Consider the following 16,819-nt stretch of genomic DNA (forward strand, 5'->3'; position numbering starts at 1 on the left):
AGTGTCACGGGGTCCCCGTGGGGTGCCCATAGGTCCCTGGGGTGTCTATGGGATCCCTATGCAATACCTATAGAGTGTCACAGGGTCCCCATGGGGTGCCCACAGTCCGTAAGGTGCCCATGGGATCCCTATGGAATACCTATAGAATGTCACACGGTCCCCATGTGATGCCCATAGGTCCGTAGGAAGTCCATAGGGGTCCCTATGATGTGCCTATAGGGTCATGGGGTACTTTAAAAGGTATTCCTAGGGCTGTGGAGTGTCCATGAGGTCCATAGGGTGTCCATAGGGCTCGGGGTGTCCATGGGAACCCTATGGAACACCTATAGAGTGTCACAGGGCCCCCATGGGGTGCCCATAGGTCTGTAGGGTGTCCATGGGGATCCCTATGAGGTGCCTATAGGGTGATGCGGTCCTTTACAGGGTGTCCATAGGATCCGTATGAAACACCTATAGAGTGTCACGGGGTCCCATGGGGTGCCCATAGGTCTGTAGGGTGTCCATGGGATCCCTATGGAATACCTATAGAGTGTCATGGGGTCCCCATGTGGTGCCTATAGGTCCGTAGGGTGTCCCTATGGGGTGTCCCTATGGGGTGCCCCTATGGGATGCCTATATGGGGTGTATATATGGGGTGTCCCTATGGGATGTCCCTATGGGATGCCTATATGGGGTGTCTATATAGAGTGTCTCTATGGGGTGTCTATACAGGGTGTCTATACAGGGTGTCCCTATAGGGTGTCCCTATGGGATGCCTATATGGGGTGTCTATATAGAGTGTCCCTAGGGGGTGTCTATACAAGGTGTCCCTATGGAGTGTCTATATGGGGTGTCCATATAGGGTGTCCCTATGGAGTGTCTATATGGGGTGTCCCTATAGGGTGTCCCTATGGGATGCCTATACGGGGTGTCCCTATGGGGTGCCTATATGGGATGTCCCTGTAGGGTGTCCCCATGGGGTGTCCCTATGGGGTGTCCCTATAGGGTACCGCGGCGCGCCCCGCCCCGCGCCCCGCCCCACGCGGCCTCCCTTTCTTGGCGGCGGGAGGCGGCGGGGCGGCGCTCTAGGCGTTCTGCCGCGCTCTCTCTGTCCCTGGCGGACCGCGAAGATGGCGGCGCCCATGGAGGTGGCGCTGGTGACGGACGCGGCGGGGCCGCTGTGCAACTGCTCGGCCTGGGAGCTGCACTCGGGCTCGGCGCTGCCCGGCTACCGCGGCGGCAACAGCGGCCCGCGCGGGCTGGCGCTGCTGGGCGGCGAGCACCTGCTGGGCGCTCAGCTCGGCAAGAGCTACATCAACGTCTGGGAGCTCCAGAGGAAGGTACCGGCGCCGCGGCCGGGCCCCGGAGGCCTCGTCTTGGGGAGGAACCGGGGACCCCCTCCCTGGAGAACCCCCGCCTTGGCTGTGGTGGGGGGCCCGCTCCCCACATGGAGCCCACGTGTTCAGGCTCCCCCATGGCCCCTTTCCCCATAGAGACCCATTGGTCCCCATGGTCAGTGTCCCCCGCCGGCACCCCCTCCCTGGAGACCCCCCATCTCTGTGGCGAGGCTCCTTTTCCCCATGGAGACCCCCTGTCCCATGGCCAGGTCTTCCCTCCCTGCATAAAGATCTCCATCACCACAGGCACCCAACACCCTTCTTTCCACAGAGCCCCCCCAGTGACACTCCTGAGCCCCCCCATCTCCCTCCCATGCTGAATGGCCGCTGTGTTCTTCCTGCCCCCAGGACCAGCTCCAGCAGAAGATCATATGCCCCGGGCCGGTGACCTGCCTGACAGCCTCTCCCAATGGGCTCTACATCTTGGTCGGGGTTGCTGAGAGCATCTACCTGTGGGAGGTGAGGGGCTGGCACAGGGAATGGGGAGGGACAGGGTCACATCCTGACCAGTTCACAGCTACCCCTGTCCCCTCCGGGGTCAGTAAATCCCCATGATCTGGGTTCCGCAGTGGGGCTTTGCTGGGTCACAGACATTCCAGCTGTGCTGTGGGTCCACGGTGCCCCAAGGGACAGTGGCTTCCATGGGGCAGCTTGGCAAAGCAGGGGGCAAGAAACTCTGGGGGGAAGCGCTGGGTGAGGTCGAGGTCTGTTCTTTGGGGCCTGTTCTTTCCTTCCCTTCCCAAGCTGCTGAGGTGCCTCGGGTGCGGGTGTTGCTCCCTCAAAGCTGAACACGAGTTGTCCTTTAGCACTTCTTCCATGCTTTAGCTAATTACTAGCGTGGCTTGTGATCTGGGTGTCTGCAGAGGCTGCTCTGCTCTGGTCACCATCCTTCTGGTCTTAATTAGCGGTGTAATTACATGGGGGTTACACTGGGTTCACTGCGTTACTCCGTGGCACCTCAGTGCTCCTTCCTTGATGTTATCCTGCCCTTTCCTTCGCTGTAGGTCTCCAATGGGAACCTGCTAGCCATCCTGAACAGACACTACCAGGACCTCACATGCCTCTGCTTTACTGATGACAGCAGCCACTTTCTCTCAGGGGCAAAGGACTGTCTGGCCCTGGTGTGGAACCTTTACAGGTAACGGTGGCCTGCGAGGAGGTCTCAGCTCATCCAGACTCATTCATATGGGGGACAGGGAGCATCTGGGTGAGGAATGTTAGAACAAGAGATCAGCGACCGCTTCCTGGAGGTGCAATCAGCTCGAAGCCCGTGTGCCTAAGCTGTTGGTAAAGCCTCTCTGTTCTCCCCACAGCGTGCTGCAGGCAGAGCCCTCCCAGATCCCCGACCCACGCCACGTGTGGTCCCGACACAGCCTCCCCATCACAGACTTGTGCTGTGGCTTTGGAGGGCCCTTGGCACGAGCTGCCACAGCCTCCCTGGACCAGACAGCGAAGGTAAGGCTCAGCTCTGGCCCACCCAGCAGAGGCACACGGGCCCCACGGGGTTAAAGCAGTTTCTGCTGGGCTGCAGGGTTGCAGTAGCTGAATTTCTTGGCTGTCTCTGTGATGACTCAGAGCTGCCAGACCTAATGGGCTTTGCCTCTCCAAACACCAGCAGTTTCTCTGCACCTGCCCTCGAGCTGGGCCTCTGCAGTCCCTCTTCCCCTGAGGAACCTTGGGATCAGCTCCCCTCATTCCCTCACTGGTGTCCCTTAGTCCGGAAGGACAGGGAGCAGAGCAGCCTGGAGCTCGCTCCTCCTGCCCTGCAGGAGGGCTCTGCCCCGGGGGGCAGGATGGGCATGGGATGGGTTTGGAGCTGCTTGGGAAACTTGTCTCATGGTCACAAGGAGCCTGGTCCTGGGTCCTGCGCTGGGCTCTGGTTCCCCGGCCACAGCAAGGAGGGGATTCTGTACGTGCTGCTGATAAGCAGCAGCCTGTTCTTCCAGTGTTTAAGCCCCTAATTCTCCTGTACCCTCTCGCTCCAGCTCTGGGAAGTCTCATCTGGGGAGCTCCTGCTTTCTGTCCTCTTCGATGTGGGCATCATGGCCGTGACTCTTGATCTCTCCGAGTACCACATGTTCTGCGGTGGCATGGACGGATCCATCTTCCAGGTTGACCTCTGTGCCTGGGTGAGTGCTCGGTGCTGCCCTCCGCACCCTGAGCCACTGTCACCTCCCTCTACGTGACCGTCGTGACCTGCCAGGGCCTGGGTTCCCCTGTATCTCCTCTGCCCCCTCCAGACACAGTGAGGAACCTGCTGGCTTCCCGAATTTAAACTGCTCTCTCCCTTCCTTCCTTCATTTCTGCAGCCGGTCCAGAGAGACCGGACCTTCCAGACGGAGCGGGAGAATGGGAAGGTCTTCAAAGGGCACAGGTGAGGGACCAGACATACTTGCCAAGCACTTCACTGCCCCTGTCTGCCCACCTCGCCAGTTTCTGGGCAGTCCACGGGTCATCCTGAGTTGAAACATCCTGTTCCCCATTCCAGGAACCAGGTGACGTGTCTGTCGGTGTCCACGGATGGCAGCCTCCTGCTTTCGGGCTCGCACGATGAAACAGTCCGGCTGTGGGACATCCAGAGCAAGCAGTGCCTGAAGACGATGAATCACAAAGGTAGGCATGTCCTTATCACCAGGATCCTTCCCTCCTCAGCCACTGCTGCTCTCGCACCACCCTGGGCACTTCAGGCATTTCTCTGCTCCTTACTTCACGCCTCCGGGGGGGCAGAGGAAGCAGAGGGATGCCTCAGCTGCCCGGAGCGATGTTGACCTTGCCCACGTCTGTTAACAACCCCCCTGTGCGCTCTCAGGGAGTGAGTCATAGATTTCGCCCTGTCACTGAGGACATCCAGGATCTTCCTCCTTGTTTTCCAAAGGGAGAGGTTGCCCCACACGCACCCAAAGGCCTGGGGAGGCTGAGGGAGGGGGGGAAGTGTCTGGAGAAGAGACTGTCTCTGTGACTCCAGCAAGGAGCACCCATGAGCTCATTAGGCCTGAAGTGAATCTGATATAAGCTGCTGTCTGGGATTTCAGGCCAATGGCTCCAATAAACCACCCAAACAAACCTTTGCAAGCTCAGATCAGTAATCAGGTGCTTTGGAGCAGTGCATGATTTAGGATTTAGCCCTTCTGCTGCTAACAGAGGATTTCTTACATGCTCGTGGTGGTCTGCAGTCCCTTCACACCACTCTTGCTGGGGGGGCTGGCACACTGCTCTCTGGGCACTGCCTCAGCCCTCCCAGGAGGTGACAGTGGTGACAGTGGGACCCTGTTCCTCTGGACAGAGGTGGGCAAGCTGCTGCCACGGGGCAGTCGCTGGAAGCCAAGCTGCATCCTTGCCTTTTGCTGCCAAGGGCTGTTTCTAATGGGGACCTGCCGCAGCGCCCATCCAGCCTTGCTCCACTAGCACTGGCCGGGTGAAAACCAACAGGATCTGAGCTGTGGGAGCCACCAGAGGATCAGGCATTAAACCCCTCCGAGGCTGCAGGGGAGTGCAGATGGGCACAAGCTCTTCCCTGCTGCCCCCCTGGCTCATTCCCTGAGCCTTTCCCTCCCCAAGGCAGAGCTGACACGGGCTCTGCTGCTGCTCCTGCAGCCTCCAGCCTGCTGTGCTCGGGAAGCACTGCCCTCCCCTTGATGGTGCTGCAAATAGATCAGAGGGGCTGGAGCGTGGCTGAGGGCTTGAGGAGCGTGGCTGTGCAGGCAGGACACATGCAGGGAGCTTTTCCAGCAAGGTTTGCTTGTCCTTGATGGGGGAGGCAGGGCACGGGCAGGCGGATGGGCTCAGAGGAGTTGAGCTGCTGCTCTCAGATAATGAGCTGTGACTGTGCTGGGCAAGGCAGGGCTGCTCCCAATCACCCAACATGTGCTCCAAGGGGAAGCAGGAGAGCTCTGAGGCTGTTTTGCTCCCAGCACTGCCCCAAATCCCTCTCCAGGCCCCACTTCCCTCCTGTCACACGAGCTCCATCCTTTCCTCTGCAAACACCGTGTGGCACAGACCATCCCTGAGCTCCTTCCTGCATCCCTTTCCTCAGGGATGCTCCGGCAGATCCCTCCTGCCCACAGCTGCCAGTTGGAAGATGGATTATTTGTGTCCCCCCTGTTGAGCCCAGTCCCTCTGCCCACGTTGGCAGCTGGTGCCTGAGCCACTGGGACAAGGGGTGCTTGGATGGGGCTTGTGTTTGCACTGGGGGCTGAGAGTGGCTGGGGGGGGGGGTCCTCATGAGATTCCTGCTCCTGCCTGTCCTGTCCCTTCCTTTCACAATGTGCTGCCAGTGGTAACTCACTACTGGGTACTTGTGAAGAACCAGCAATTGTCTTGTCTTTGGGGAGGGAGCAAGAGGAAAACAATAGGTTTGTTACAGCAAAATGTTGGCAAAGAGCAGCTTCGGGGCCAGGCTGGAAGTGCTGGCAGAGCCTTTGGTTTTCCAGTGGGATCCAGCCTTGGATCCTGGGATGGGCAGGCTTTGGGGCAGGCTCTGGTCTAGCTGGATGGGGAGATGATGGAGAGAGAGCCCTTGTCTGCATCAGAGGTGCTTTGGTCCATCTCCTCTGCAGAGACTGAAAGCCTTGGGCAGCTCCGAGCCCCCCAGCTCCTTCCTTCATCCTGCACCATTCCCAGCTCCTCCGCCTGGGACACCAGGCAGGCACCTGCCCCCTCTCAGGTGCATCTGGATCCTTTTAACCTTCCCCTTCACACTGTTGAGTGCAGGGGGGGGGAGATGGATGGTCGGGGCTCACACACCAGAGCGGGGCTGCTGCTGTGTCTGACCAGGGCAGGGTTGGGGTGTGGGGGGCAGTGGTTCTCCAGCAGAAGGGGGGCTGCTGCCAGGGAGCAGGAGCGTGTGTGGGTAAGTGCAGTAATGAAGATGCTCATTAGCTCTGCCAAAGGAGAGGGTGTGATAGATCACTGCAGGAGCCAGCCGGGAAGCAGCAGCGCTGATGGATGGCTGGTTCTGCAGAGGATGGACGGGCCTCCCGCTCCTCCCTGAGCTGCAGCGGGCCGAGGGGCTCTGCCTCTGCCCGGGGAGGGAGGTGGGAGCCTGGCACGGGTCATTCTCTGCTCTCAGGGCACCATGCAAGGGGCAAACCCAGCGGGGGAAGCCTGACCTGTCCCCTCCTCTTGTCCCGTCGCAGGTCCGGTTACAAACGCCTTCATCGTGCTGGCCCCAGCCAACATGCTCAACCCCGATGGGAAGCCCAGCGCGCCCCTGCCCAAGTTCAGCAAACACCTCCACGGCACCGAGAGCAGCGACGAGCAGGGCAGCGAGGGGGTGACGCTGCGCCTGGGGCTCCACCAGCAGGTACTGGGATGAGGGGACGGGGGGACGTTGTGCTGGAGGGTGCAAACTCTCTCCTCCAGCCACAGCAGCGGTGGCTGCTCCGTGCTGAGCCACAGCAGCTCCACAGCCTGTTCTGGTCTCCCCAACGTTGCCAAACATCCCCCAAGTGCTATTGCTGAAAGCGGTGGAACTGCCCCGTTAACTGAGCCCTGCACGCTCCCTCCTCCAGCGCGGCACAGCCTGTTCCTCCTCCTCTTCCTCATGCTCCACTCGCCCTCCTGGCTGCTGCAGTCATTTGTCCTGCCAGCCTTGTGCCGCAGCCCGGGCTGGCTCTGCTGTCCCACCACCACGGTCCCTCGGTCCTAGTGAGGCCATCCCCAGGAAGGGGGGGGTCCTGCAGCATTGGTGCTCACCGTGTGCCTGCTGGTGCCCCCAGAGCTTCTCTCCTCTGTCAGTGTCTGTCCTCGGGCGAGTGACAGTCCTGCCATGGCTGATGGATGGGCTCTGTGTCAGGGTGCTGTTTGCAGGGTTGGCCGTACCCTGCTGCAGTCTCTGCTCTGTTTCTGCTTTGTCCTATGGGGCTGGGGGGGTTCTTTGCCTGCTCCCAGCAGGGAACCCTGCCTGGGGGCACTGGGAGAGGACCTGGATCGTCTGTCTCAGTCCCTCCTGTTCGGTCCCTGCAGGAGGCTGGAGAGAGCTACCTGGAGAAGGCCAGGAAGACCTACTCGCAGATGTACTCGACAAGGGAAAAGGTGAGAGCTGCTCCGAGGCGGGGAAGTGGTGTCCTTCTGGCGCAGACCTCTTGGGGGCCTCTGCAGCTGAACCAGCTTTTGGGGCCTTGTGCAGGTTGGGGCTGGGAGGAACGAGCCGTGGAATTCGCTGGGGGCAGCAGGAGGGGCTGCGGTTGGAGGAGGGAGAGAACCAAAGGGTTCAGGGTGTGCAGCCTCCACTTGCCAGCGGGCAGACCCGGGTGCCTGATGCTTCCCTGTTGTGTTTCCCTGTCCCAGAACCTGGTGGGAGACCAGGAGCACCTGACGATCCAGGTGAGTGAGCTGGAGGAGGAGGTGAGCACCCTCCGGAAGATCAACAAGAACCTCTTCGACTTCTCCGCTCGCATCATCACCAAACCCGCCAAATGAAGCGGCAGCCGCTGCCCTCGCCCCGCTCTGCCTCTCCCTGCCCTGGGCGCCAGCCCCAGCCCGCCCGGGGCTCCTGCACACGCCTGCCCCACGCCACGCACCGGAGCTGGGCCTGGCACTCGCCCGGTGCCGCGGGACTGGGGCTGCGGGGACAGCTCGGGGACCGTTGTCACCCTGACTCGCTGCTGGGGGCAGACTCGGAGCATCCGGCTGCGGGAGGAGCGGCGCCGGCTCCGAGGTGGGGCTCAGGATGCGGCTCCTGCTCTTTCCCTGTCTCTTCCTTGGCCCTTTCTTGTTCTTTTGGTTACTTGACCCTGCGGTGCAGACAGAAACGTGGGCTTTCTCTTGAATGAGATTGGAGTTTGGAGACCCCTTCCACCCATCCCACCCTTGGGAATGCTGCTTGGCATCACAGCCGGGATCTGCTGGGGCTTCTTCCACTGTCGTGACAGCGGGTCCTGAGCAGCTCCTGGGGGGGGCCCAAGGGGACCAGGACTCTGGCCCAGGGAGCTGGGGGTGTCCCTGGGTGCAGGGGGTGGTTTTGGGGTGCGGGGCTGACTCCCGGGTGCTATTTCCAATCTCGTAACGTGACAATTTATATATATTTGGATCCAGCTATTTTGGTTTTGGGGTGTTCTGGGGGGGGGGTACTTGGCCTTTTGTATCGTCACGAGCATGGCAGCGGGGGGGGGGTGAGGGTGGGTTTTGTTTAGGTTTATTTTTTACATAAAAGATTTGGTTTTTATAGTGAAAGGTGCCTGAGGTTTCTCTTTTCAACTCCCTGCTGCTGGCCCCAGGTCTCGGTAACCCAGCGCTGGCCGTGGGGAAGGCAGTTCCCATCCGAGGGAAGCTGCGGTGCTCTGTCCTCATTTCCTGGGTCTCTCCGTGTCCCTGCAGGGATGGAGCAGGGCCCTGGCTCCGGGATGTGGCACCCGGCTCCTGACAGCTTCCTTAGATAATGCTTTTAGCTTAATAAGCACCGTTTTGCTCCTATTTGCTCCCACTTCCCTCCTGCCAGTTTGGATCCATGTCCAGTGGCTGCAGCAGGGAGCTGGGAGCATTTCTGCCCCCCACCCCATAGGAAGAGCCTGGAGTCCCCCAGCAGTGGGGTTGGGGTGCTGGATGGGGCTCCCTATGACCCCCCGCCTGTGCTGCACCCAGGCAGAGGCTGGGTTTTGGGGGGCAGTTTCATACCTAGAGCCTGCTCCCTCCTGAGCTTCATCCTGTGGGAAGGAGCTGCTGGGGGTCCCACAGTGGGGATCTTGTTCCAGGGGGTACCAGCACCCCCTGATGAGGGGCTCCCCATGCCCTGGCAGGATTCACTCTGACCCCCATCTCTGCAGGGGTAATTCATTAGCTGTGACTCATTAGATCAGCCCAATGGTCGATACTTGTTGCCAGCTGGTACCTGGCTCCATCCCTCACTTTCTTTTCCATATGGATTTCACAGCGTTTTACTGGTGCCTGGTGTTTGTGCTCCCGGGGCCGGGCCTCAGTTTCCCCGGGGGTGATGAGGAGGGTGATGAGGAGGGTGACCCCCGCAGAGGAGGAAGGCTCCAAAACTCTGCCCGGCCTCGGGACCCCCCCGGTTTTGAGGCTGCGGAGGGATGGGGGGCGAGTTCAGGGCTCCGAGCCCGGCTCAGCGACCGCTCTGCGGCGGGGAGGAGGAGGAGGAAGGTGCCGCTGGTCCAGAGGCAGCCGGACCGCGCTGGGGACCGCGGGGCTCCTGCACCGGGCCCCCCCGGCCGCAGCCATCGCGCCGGCCCCGCGTTGCAGCGTGTGCCCGGGGGCTGCGGGACGGGACCAGAGACACCCCCCCACACCCGGCCCCGCTCCCGGCCCCTCCCCGCGCCCGCCCCGCGCCGCTCCCGCCCCCGGCCCGCCCCGTCGGGGCGCAGCGCGGCGGGGCCGGTGGCGGCGGGCGCATGGCGGGGCTGCGGGCGCTGTGGCTGCTGGCGGCGCTGGGCGCGGCGGGGGGGCACCCGCAGCCCTGCCGCGTCCCGGCCCCCCCCGGCCCCGCCGTGCGCCTCGGGGCGCTGCTGCCGCCCGGCTCCCCCCGTCGCGCCCGGCTCCGCGCCGCGCTGGCCAGAGCCGCCGGTGCCGGTGCCAGCCCCGGGGCGGGTCCCGGGGGGACGCCGCTGCCCTCGAACCTCAGCCTGGAGGTGGTGGCGGGCGGCCCGGCCGCGCGGGACCCGGGCTCGCTGGCGCGGTGGCTCTGCGGGGCGCTGGCGGGGCGCGGCGTTGCTGCCGTCCTGGCGCTGCCCCGCTCCCGGCGGGAGCTGCTCCTGCTCGACTTCCTCGCCGCCGCCCTGGAGATCCCCTTCGTCAGCCTCCTGGACACCCGCGGGCTCCTGCCCGTCCGAGCGCAGGTAAGACCCGCACCCGCCGCGGCCGGGCACCGGGAGCAGCTCCCCGGCCCGGCTCCGTCCTTGCTCCTGTACCGACACTCATCCCGGCTCCATCCCAGCTCTATCCCGCGGGTCCTCAAACCGGCTCCTCTCCCGACCCTGAGTCCAGCTCCAGCCCCGGCTCTGTCCCAGCCCCTCGTACTTGCTGCATCCCGGCTCCATCCCAACTTTATCCTGACTACATCCCGGCTCCCTCATCTCAGCCCTATCCCACCTCCATTCCCATCTCTATCCCGGCTCTATCCTGACCTCCACCCCTTGTCTATCCCAGCCTCATTCTGAGCGCCCTCCTGGCCTCTTCCTGTCCCCATCGCAGCAATATCCCAGCCCCCTCCTGGCCCCCATCCCAGCCCTATTCTGGCTCCATCCCAGCCCCCATCTCATCTCTCATGGCCCCCTGCCCGGCTCTATCCCAGCCCTATCCTAGCTCCCAGTCCAAGGCAACTTCCCTGGCTCCTCCTGCAGCCCCGCATCCCCCAAGCCTCAGTTCTGACCCCAGAAGTGCTCCAGGGACGTGCCTGGTGCTGGATCCCCTCAGTCCCCTGTGCTGGATGGGGTAGGGAATGGGCAGAGTGCGGGCAGGGAGCATGAGGGACCATGGTGGGTGCTGCCTCTGGGCTCTTCCCTCGGGCAGGAGCCAGGCAGGGGCACAGCCACAACCCCTCTGTGTCGGCAGAGCCCCTTCCACTTCCGTGTGGACCGGCAGAGCTCGCTGGAGACGCTGGTGGACGTGCTGGTGAGCATCCTGCAGGCCAACGACTGGCAGGAGACCAACCTGGTGCTCTGCCACCCCTGGGACGTCTCCGGCTTCCTCGGCCTCTGGGCCCGTCGCTCCCAGCTCTTCCTCCGCACCGTCCTGGACCTCGGGTACCTGGACGAGCCCAGGGCCACCCGCTACCTCCAGCAGCACCGGGAGCACTTCAGGACCCTCTCCAGCCCCGTGCTGGTGCTCGGCTGCGACCTGCAGCGCGCCCGGCTCATCTTCCGCACGGCCGAGGAGTCGGGGCTGCTGCTGCACGAGCTTCACTGGGTGCTGGGGTCCCCGCTCAGCGCCGGAGAGCTGCAGACCGAGGGGCTGCCCCTGGGGCTGCTGGCTTACGGGGAGCTCAACCCGCCGCCGCTGGAGCTCTTCATCCAGGACGTGGTGGAGCTGGTGTCCCGCGCCATCGGCAGCGCATCCCGCACCCGGCCCGGCCCCGCCGTGCTGCACACCGCAGTGAACTGCAGCGACGGGCGCCCGGCGGGTGGCGAGTCACCCGGCCTCGTCCTCTCCCGGTAAGGGAGGTGCTGGGGTGCCCCTTTCCCTGGCTCCATCATATTGGGGTGCTCCGGGGGGGGTGTGGGGGCAGAGCTGGGGTGTGCAGAGCCCTGTGTGGCCCCTGGTGGGGCTCAGCTCCCTCCAGGACACGCTCTGTGCTGGCTGCACAGAGAGGGACGTGTCACTTCCCATCTCCCTGATGCTGCCCGATCATGGTTGCTCTATTAACATTAATAACACTCGGCTCTGCCAGCGCAGCGAGACGCAGCGGGGCCAGGTCCTGCCAGTGCCCGAGTTGGGCACATTGCTCCCAGCTCTAAGCCCTTGGTCCCCACTGGAGCTGTGACCCCCTCCCGTCCCCTTCCCCACCAGGTTCCTGTCCAACACGTCCTTCCACGGCCGCACGGGGCCGGTGCGGGTGGAGAGCGCGAGGCTGGTGCGGCTGGAGCAGCGGTTCCACGTGTGGCGCCTGCAGCGGGACCCGCGGGGGGCCCCGGCCTGGGGGACGGTGGGCTCGTGGCGGCGCGGGAGGCTGGAGCTGGAGGAGGGCGCCCGGCAGAGCCAGCGCCACGGCCCCGGCGAGGCGGCCGCGGGCACCCACCGGCGGCTGCGCGTGGTGACGCTGGTGGAGCATCCCTTCGTCTTCACCAGGGAGGTGGATGAGGACGAGAGCTGCCCCGTTGGGCAGCTCTGCCTGGACCCTGGCACCAACGACTCGGCCGTGCTGGACGCCCTCTTTGAGGAGCTGGGTGCTGGCAACGGGTCGGTGCCGCGGGTGTACAAGAAGTGCTGCTACGGGTACTGCATTGACCTGCTGGAGAAGCTGGCTGAGGACATGAGCTTTGCCTTTGAGCTCTACATTGTGGGTGATGGGAAATACGGGGCCTGGAAGAACGGGCGCTGGACGGGGCTGGTGGGGGACCTGCTCAGCGGCATGGCCCACATGGCCGTCACCTCCTTCAGCATCAACTCGGCACGGAGCAAAGTCATCGACTTCACCAGCCCCTTCTTCTCCACCAGCCTGAGCATCCTGGTGAGGACCAAGGACACGGCGTCGCCCATCGGAGCCTTCATGTGGCCCTTGCACTGGACCATGTGGGTGGGCGTCTTTGTGGCCCTGCACATGACGGCCCTCTTCCTCACCCTGTACGAGTGGAAGAGCCCCTACGGCATGACCCCCCTCGGCCGCAACCGCATGAAGATCTTCTCCTACTCCTCAGCCCTCAACCTCTGCTACGCCATCCTCTTTGGGCGCACCGTGTCCAGCAAGACGCCCAAGTGCTGCACCGGCCGCTTCCTCATGAACCTCTGGGCCATCTTCTGCCTCCTGGTGCTCTCCAGCTACACGGCCAACCTGGCGGCTGTCATGGTGGGGGAAAAGACCTTCGAGGAGCTCTCAGGCATCCACGACCCAAAGGTAGGAGAGGATCCAGGCTGCTTCAGACGGGGTGAGACAGGGCTGAGGTCCAGGGAAGGGGACAAGGGGGGGGGGGGGTGTCTGTCCTTCTTGCTGCACCTTCCCTGATGGGATGCGCATCAAAGGTCCCCACAGCCCAGGTCCTGCAGCACAGGGCCTGGGATGTGTCCCCACGGAGCTGGGGCTGTTCCCGACTGATGCTCTGGTGCCTCCTTGCAGCTGCATCACCCCTCGCAGGGCTTCTGCTTCGGCACCGTGTGGGAGAGCAGCGCCGAGGAGTACATCAAGAAGAGCTTCCCCGAGATGCATGAGCACATGCGGCGCCACAACGTCCCCAACACCCCTGCTGGCATCACCATGCTCAAGTGAGGGGCCGGGATGTCATCTTGAGGGGTTCCCCCCCCTCTTTTACCCCTTCCAAAGGGCAGGTTTTGCCCCATCCCTTCAGCCTGTGCATCCCCCTCACCCCTGGGGCAGCCCCATCCCTGAGGGTCCCCCTGTGCTGGTGCAGGACGGAGCCCCCCAAGCTCAACGCCTTCATCATGGACAAGTCGCTGCTGGACTATGAGGTCTCCATTGACTCTGACTGCAAACTGCTCACTGTGGGCAAACCCTTCGCCATTGAAGGTTTGGGGGGGGAAATGGGGAGCTGCAAGGTGGAGGGGGGCACACAGGAGACTGTGTGTTTGTGTGTGTTTGTATGTGCGTGTGCACACACGTGTGTGCTCTGCCTGCGGCTCCCATGGGGCCGTGCCAGGGGGATGCTGCCCCGCTCCATGGCTCCCCAGCGCTGCCGCTCTCTCCCCGGGGCCAGGCTACGGCATCGGCCTCCCGCAGAACTCGCCGCTCACCTCCAACATCTCCAAGCTCATCAGCTGGTACAAGTCCTCCGGGTTCATCGACCTCCTGCACGACAAGTGGTACAAGATGGTGCCGTGCGGGAAGCGCGTCCTCGCTGTCACCGAGGTGCTGGGCTCACGGGGGGGCTCTTGGGGTCTGATCCCCCCCTCTCCGGCTCAACCAACACTCCCCGTTGTCCCCATAGACCCTGCAGATGGGCATCTACCACTTCTCGGGGCTCTTTGTGCTGCTCTGCATTGGGCTCAGCACCTCGCTGCTCACCTCTCTGGGCGAACACGTCTTCTACCGCCTCGTCCTGCCCCGCATCAAGCGCAAGAAGAAGTTCAACTACTGGCTGCACACGAGCCAGGTGCTGCTGCTCCCTCTTGCCTCGCGCATCCCGCCTCCAGCCCCAGCTCACGCATCCTTTATTCCCCACAGAAAATCCACCGGGCTCTGAACATGGGCACAGAGGAGCAGCAGAGCCAAAAGCTGAGCTTGGAGCAGAGGTACGGCCGCAGCTGGGTGCCTGCCCCACTCTTCTCCTTTTCCTTTAGATTTAGATGGGATATCGGAACAATTCTTCCCCCAAAGAGTGCTCAGGCATTGGAACAGGGTGCCCAGAGAAGCTGTGGCTGCCCCATCCCTGGCAGTGTTCAAGGCCAGGTTGGACACAGGGGCTTGGAGCAACCTGCTCTAGTGGAAGGTGTTCCTGCCCGTGGCAGGGGGTTGGAGCTCAATGATCTTAAGGTCCTTTCCAACCCAACCCAGGCTGGAATTCTATGAACTTAAAGCTCTTTCCCAGCCCTATTGCTTCTATTCCTCCCCGTGGGCACCCACCATCCTGGGGGGGGGGGCTCCCGGCTCAACCCTCCCACCCCTCCCCACAAGGTGCGCCCTGCAGCCGAGGCCCTGGAGCACACGACGGGTGCGCTTCCAGCTGGACAGCAAAGCCCCCCCCGAGGGCGAGGAGCCCCCCGGGAACGGGCCCCTGGAGCAGGAGCTGCGGGAGCTGGAGCGGAGCATCTGGGAGCTGCGGGACCGGCTGCGCGCGGCCCTGGCCAGGAGGAGCGAGCTGGTGGCCGCGCTGGGCACGGCCAAGGGCAGCCGGGTGCTGCCTGCAGGGACAGCCACCGAGGAGCCCCCGGAGAGGTGACACGGGCAGGGACCGGGGGGGTGGGAGCCCCAAAACACCCCAAAGCAGCTGGGCCAGCACATGGTCCCCTCGCTTGGAGTGGGAGCAACGGGATGAGGGATGGAAGGAAAAGGGCTTTGGGGTGGGAGGAAGGTGAGGGGGGTGTGTCCTGGGGCTGCCCCCCCCACCCGCTTCCCCAGCTCCTTCCTCATTGCCCCTTCCTGGGGGTTAAACTGCAGGCAGCAGCCTTAGCTGAGGGGGTTTAGTTTGGGATGGGATGCGAGTTTTGGGATGGGGGTTTTGGGATGGGGGGTTAGGCAATGGGATGAGATGTGAGTTTTGGGATGGGGGGTTAGGCAATGGGATGGGGTGTGAGCTTTGGGATGGGATGTGAGTTTTGGGATGGGGGTTTAGGCAGTGATGAGTTGCGAGTTTTGGGATGGGGTGTTAGGCAATGGGATGGGGTGTGAGCTTTGGGATGGGATGTGAGTTTTGGGATGGGGGTTTAGGCAGTGATGGGTTGCGAGTTTTGGGATGGGGTGTTAGGCAATGGGATGGGGTGTGAGCTTTGGGATGGGATGTGAGTTTTGGGATGGGGGTTTAGGCAGTGATGGGTTGCGAGTTTTGGGATGGGGTGTTAGGCAATGGGATGGGGTGTGAGCTTTGGGATGGGATGCAAGTTTTGGGATGGGGGTTTAGGCAGTGGGATGGGATGTGAGACCCCTGCACCCCTTTCCTCAAGGCCGGGGGATTAAATCACATAAATAAAGATGATGGAGACAAGTGACGGCTGCTTTTTGCCTTCAGCTGCATCCTCAATGCAGCAACGCTCGGGGCGAGGGTAACGCTTCCCCTCCCTCCACCGCAGGCACCCCCCGGCCCGGCCCAGCTCAGCCCCACTGCAAGGCAGCAGAGAGGAGGAGGAGGAGGAAGGTGAATAGCCTTCGTCCCACAGCGCAGTGATGCGGCAGCCAAGACCCAAACATCCCTCCAAGAGAGGCAGCTCCGGGACAGCAAAGCTGATCTCCAGCCTCACCGCGGGTGGATGGTGCGAGGTGGATGCGCCGGTCCCTGTGGAGCAGGGAAAAGCCCCTCGCTTGGGCCAGGGGAGGAAGTAACCCCCAAATCCAGCTGTGGGCAGCTGTAAAGGGACCAGGCGACAGCACAGCGAAAGATCTTCCCTCCCCACAGCCTTTCCCCTGGCACATCCCTCCGGGATGCTCCTCACAGCCCCCCTTCCAGCAGAGCTGCTGCAGGACACCCCGGCAGCACCGCAGCAGCGTTAGAGATAATATTTATTATTATATACAAACACATTTTGTACATTAATTAAATAGAATGAACTCTACTCTTCATTCATCAAAGCATTTGGTTTGGTTTCCCCCTCCCTCCCTTCCCCCCCCACCCACCCGCTGCCCAACAGCCCCTGGCTCTGTCTGCGCCCAGTCACGAGCAGGGGCCCCCCCAAAGCAACACCCGGGGCTCCTTGAGGCCAAACAAAAAGAAAGGGGGAGCCTGGGGGTGGGAAATGCAGAGACAGTGAAGAGAGGGGGCTCCGAGCCCCCCGGCACCCACATGGAAACCTTTTCCTGGTGGAAGATGCTGGAACATGTGCAAGAGCCCTCTGAGTGAACGGACTCCAGGCGCTGCTCAGCTGCGGGGAGATGACTCTGCACTTGGGGGGCACAGTGACAGCTCCCCCCAAGGGCAGCACCCCATGAGTGAGGCACCTCCCTTCACCTTGTTCCTCCTCTCAGCCCTATGGACACGCTGCAGCCCCGAGTGTCTCCCCTCTACCTGCCCCTGTAAACCCTGGTGTGAGTCCAGCCTGTCCCCGGCCCCAGGCCCGGCAGGCGCAGGGCAGAGGGGTCAGACACAGGCAGCTTCTGGGGGAAGGAGGGAAAATGAGCTGAAATGTCTTGGCTTGTTTTGGTTCTTTGCTTAAACCACCTCCTGCACCAGCTG

At 62.7% G+C, this 16,819-nt stretch overlaps 2 protein-coding genes across 2 annotated transcripts; both read left to right on the forward strand.

Moving 5' to 3' along the window:
- Nucleotides 1-1,093: 1,093 nt before the first annotated feature.
- Nucleotides 1,094-8,549, forward strand: WDR18 (WD repeat domain 18). Its single transcript, XM_030509111.1, has 10 exons — nt 1,094-1,319; nt 1,725-1,835; nt 2,381-2,514; nt 2,690-2,831; nt 3,362-3,505; nt 3,686-3,750; nt 3,865-3,989; nt 6,512-6,678; nt 7,341-7,409; nt 7,665-8,549. The coding sequence occupies exons 1-10, from the start codon at nt 1,110-1,112 to the stop codon at nt 7,794-7,796; spliced, it is 1,299 nt and encodes a 432-aa protein (XP_030364971.1). The 5' UTR covers nt 1,094-1,109; the 3' UTR covers nt 7,797-8,549.
- A 1,172-nt stretch (nt 8,550-9,721) lies between these two features.
- On the forward strand, nt 9,722-16,202 carry GRIN3B (glutamate ionotropic receptor NMDA type subunit 3B). The gene is made up of 10 exons (XM_030509121.1): nt 9,722-10,165; nt 10,881-11,479; nt 11,835-12,879; nt 13,099-13,244; nt 13,391-13,506; nt 13,694-13,845; nt 13,925-14,089; nt 14,161-14,228; nt 14,611-14,871; nt 15,723-16,202. Exons 1-10 carry the CDS (start codon nt 9,722-9,724, stop codon nt 15,793-15,795), a joined length of 3,069 nt encoding a protein of 1,022 aa, XP_030364981.1. The 3' UTR covers nt 15,796-16,202.
- The last annotated feature ends 617 nt before the right edge of the window (nt 16,203-16,819 follow it).

Source organism: Strigops habroptila, chromosome 20 (genome assembly GCF_004027225.2).
Source record: "Strigops habroptila isolate Jane chromosome 20, bStrHab1.2.pri, whole genome shotgun sequence".
Lineage (NCBI taxonomy): Eukaryota > Metazoa > Chordata > Aves > Psittaciformes > Psittacidae > Strigops > Strigops habroptila.

Excerpts from the sequence above, each read along its gene's own strand:
- GRIN3B (XM_030509121.1), top strand. The coding sequence starts at position 9,722 with ATGGCGGGGCTGCGGGCGCTGTGGCTGCTGGCGGCGCTGGGCGCGGCG. Across the intron at positions 11,480-11,834 it reads CCCGGCCTCGTCCTCTCCCG|GTTCCTGTCCAACACGTCCT; the intron begins GTAAGGGAGGTG and ends CTTCCCCACCAG. Across the intron at positions 13,846-13,924 it reads GCGTCCTCGCTGTCACCGAG|ACCCTGCAGATGGGCATCTA; the intron begins GTGCTGGGCTCA and ends TTGTCCCCATAG.
- WDR18 (XM_030509111.1), top strand. The coding sequence starts at position 1,110 with ATGGCGGCGCCCATGGAGGTGGCGCTGGTGACGGACGCGGCGGGGCCG. Across the intron at positions 3,506-3,685 it reads AGGTTGACCTCTGTGCCTGG|CCGGTCCAGAGAGACCGGAC; the intron begins GTGAGTGCTCGG and ends TCATTTCTGCAG. Across the intron at positions 3,990-6,511 it reads GAAGACGATGAATCACAAAG|GTCCGGTTACAAACGCCTTC; the intron begins GTAGGCATGTCC and ends GTCCCGTCGCAG.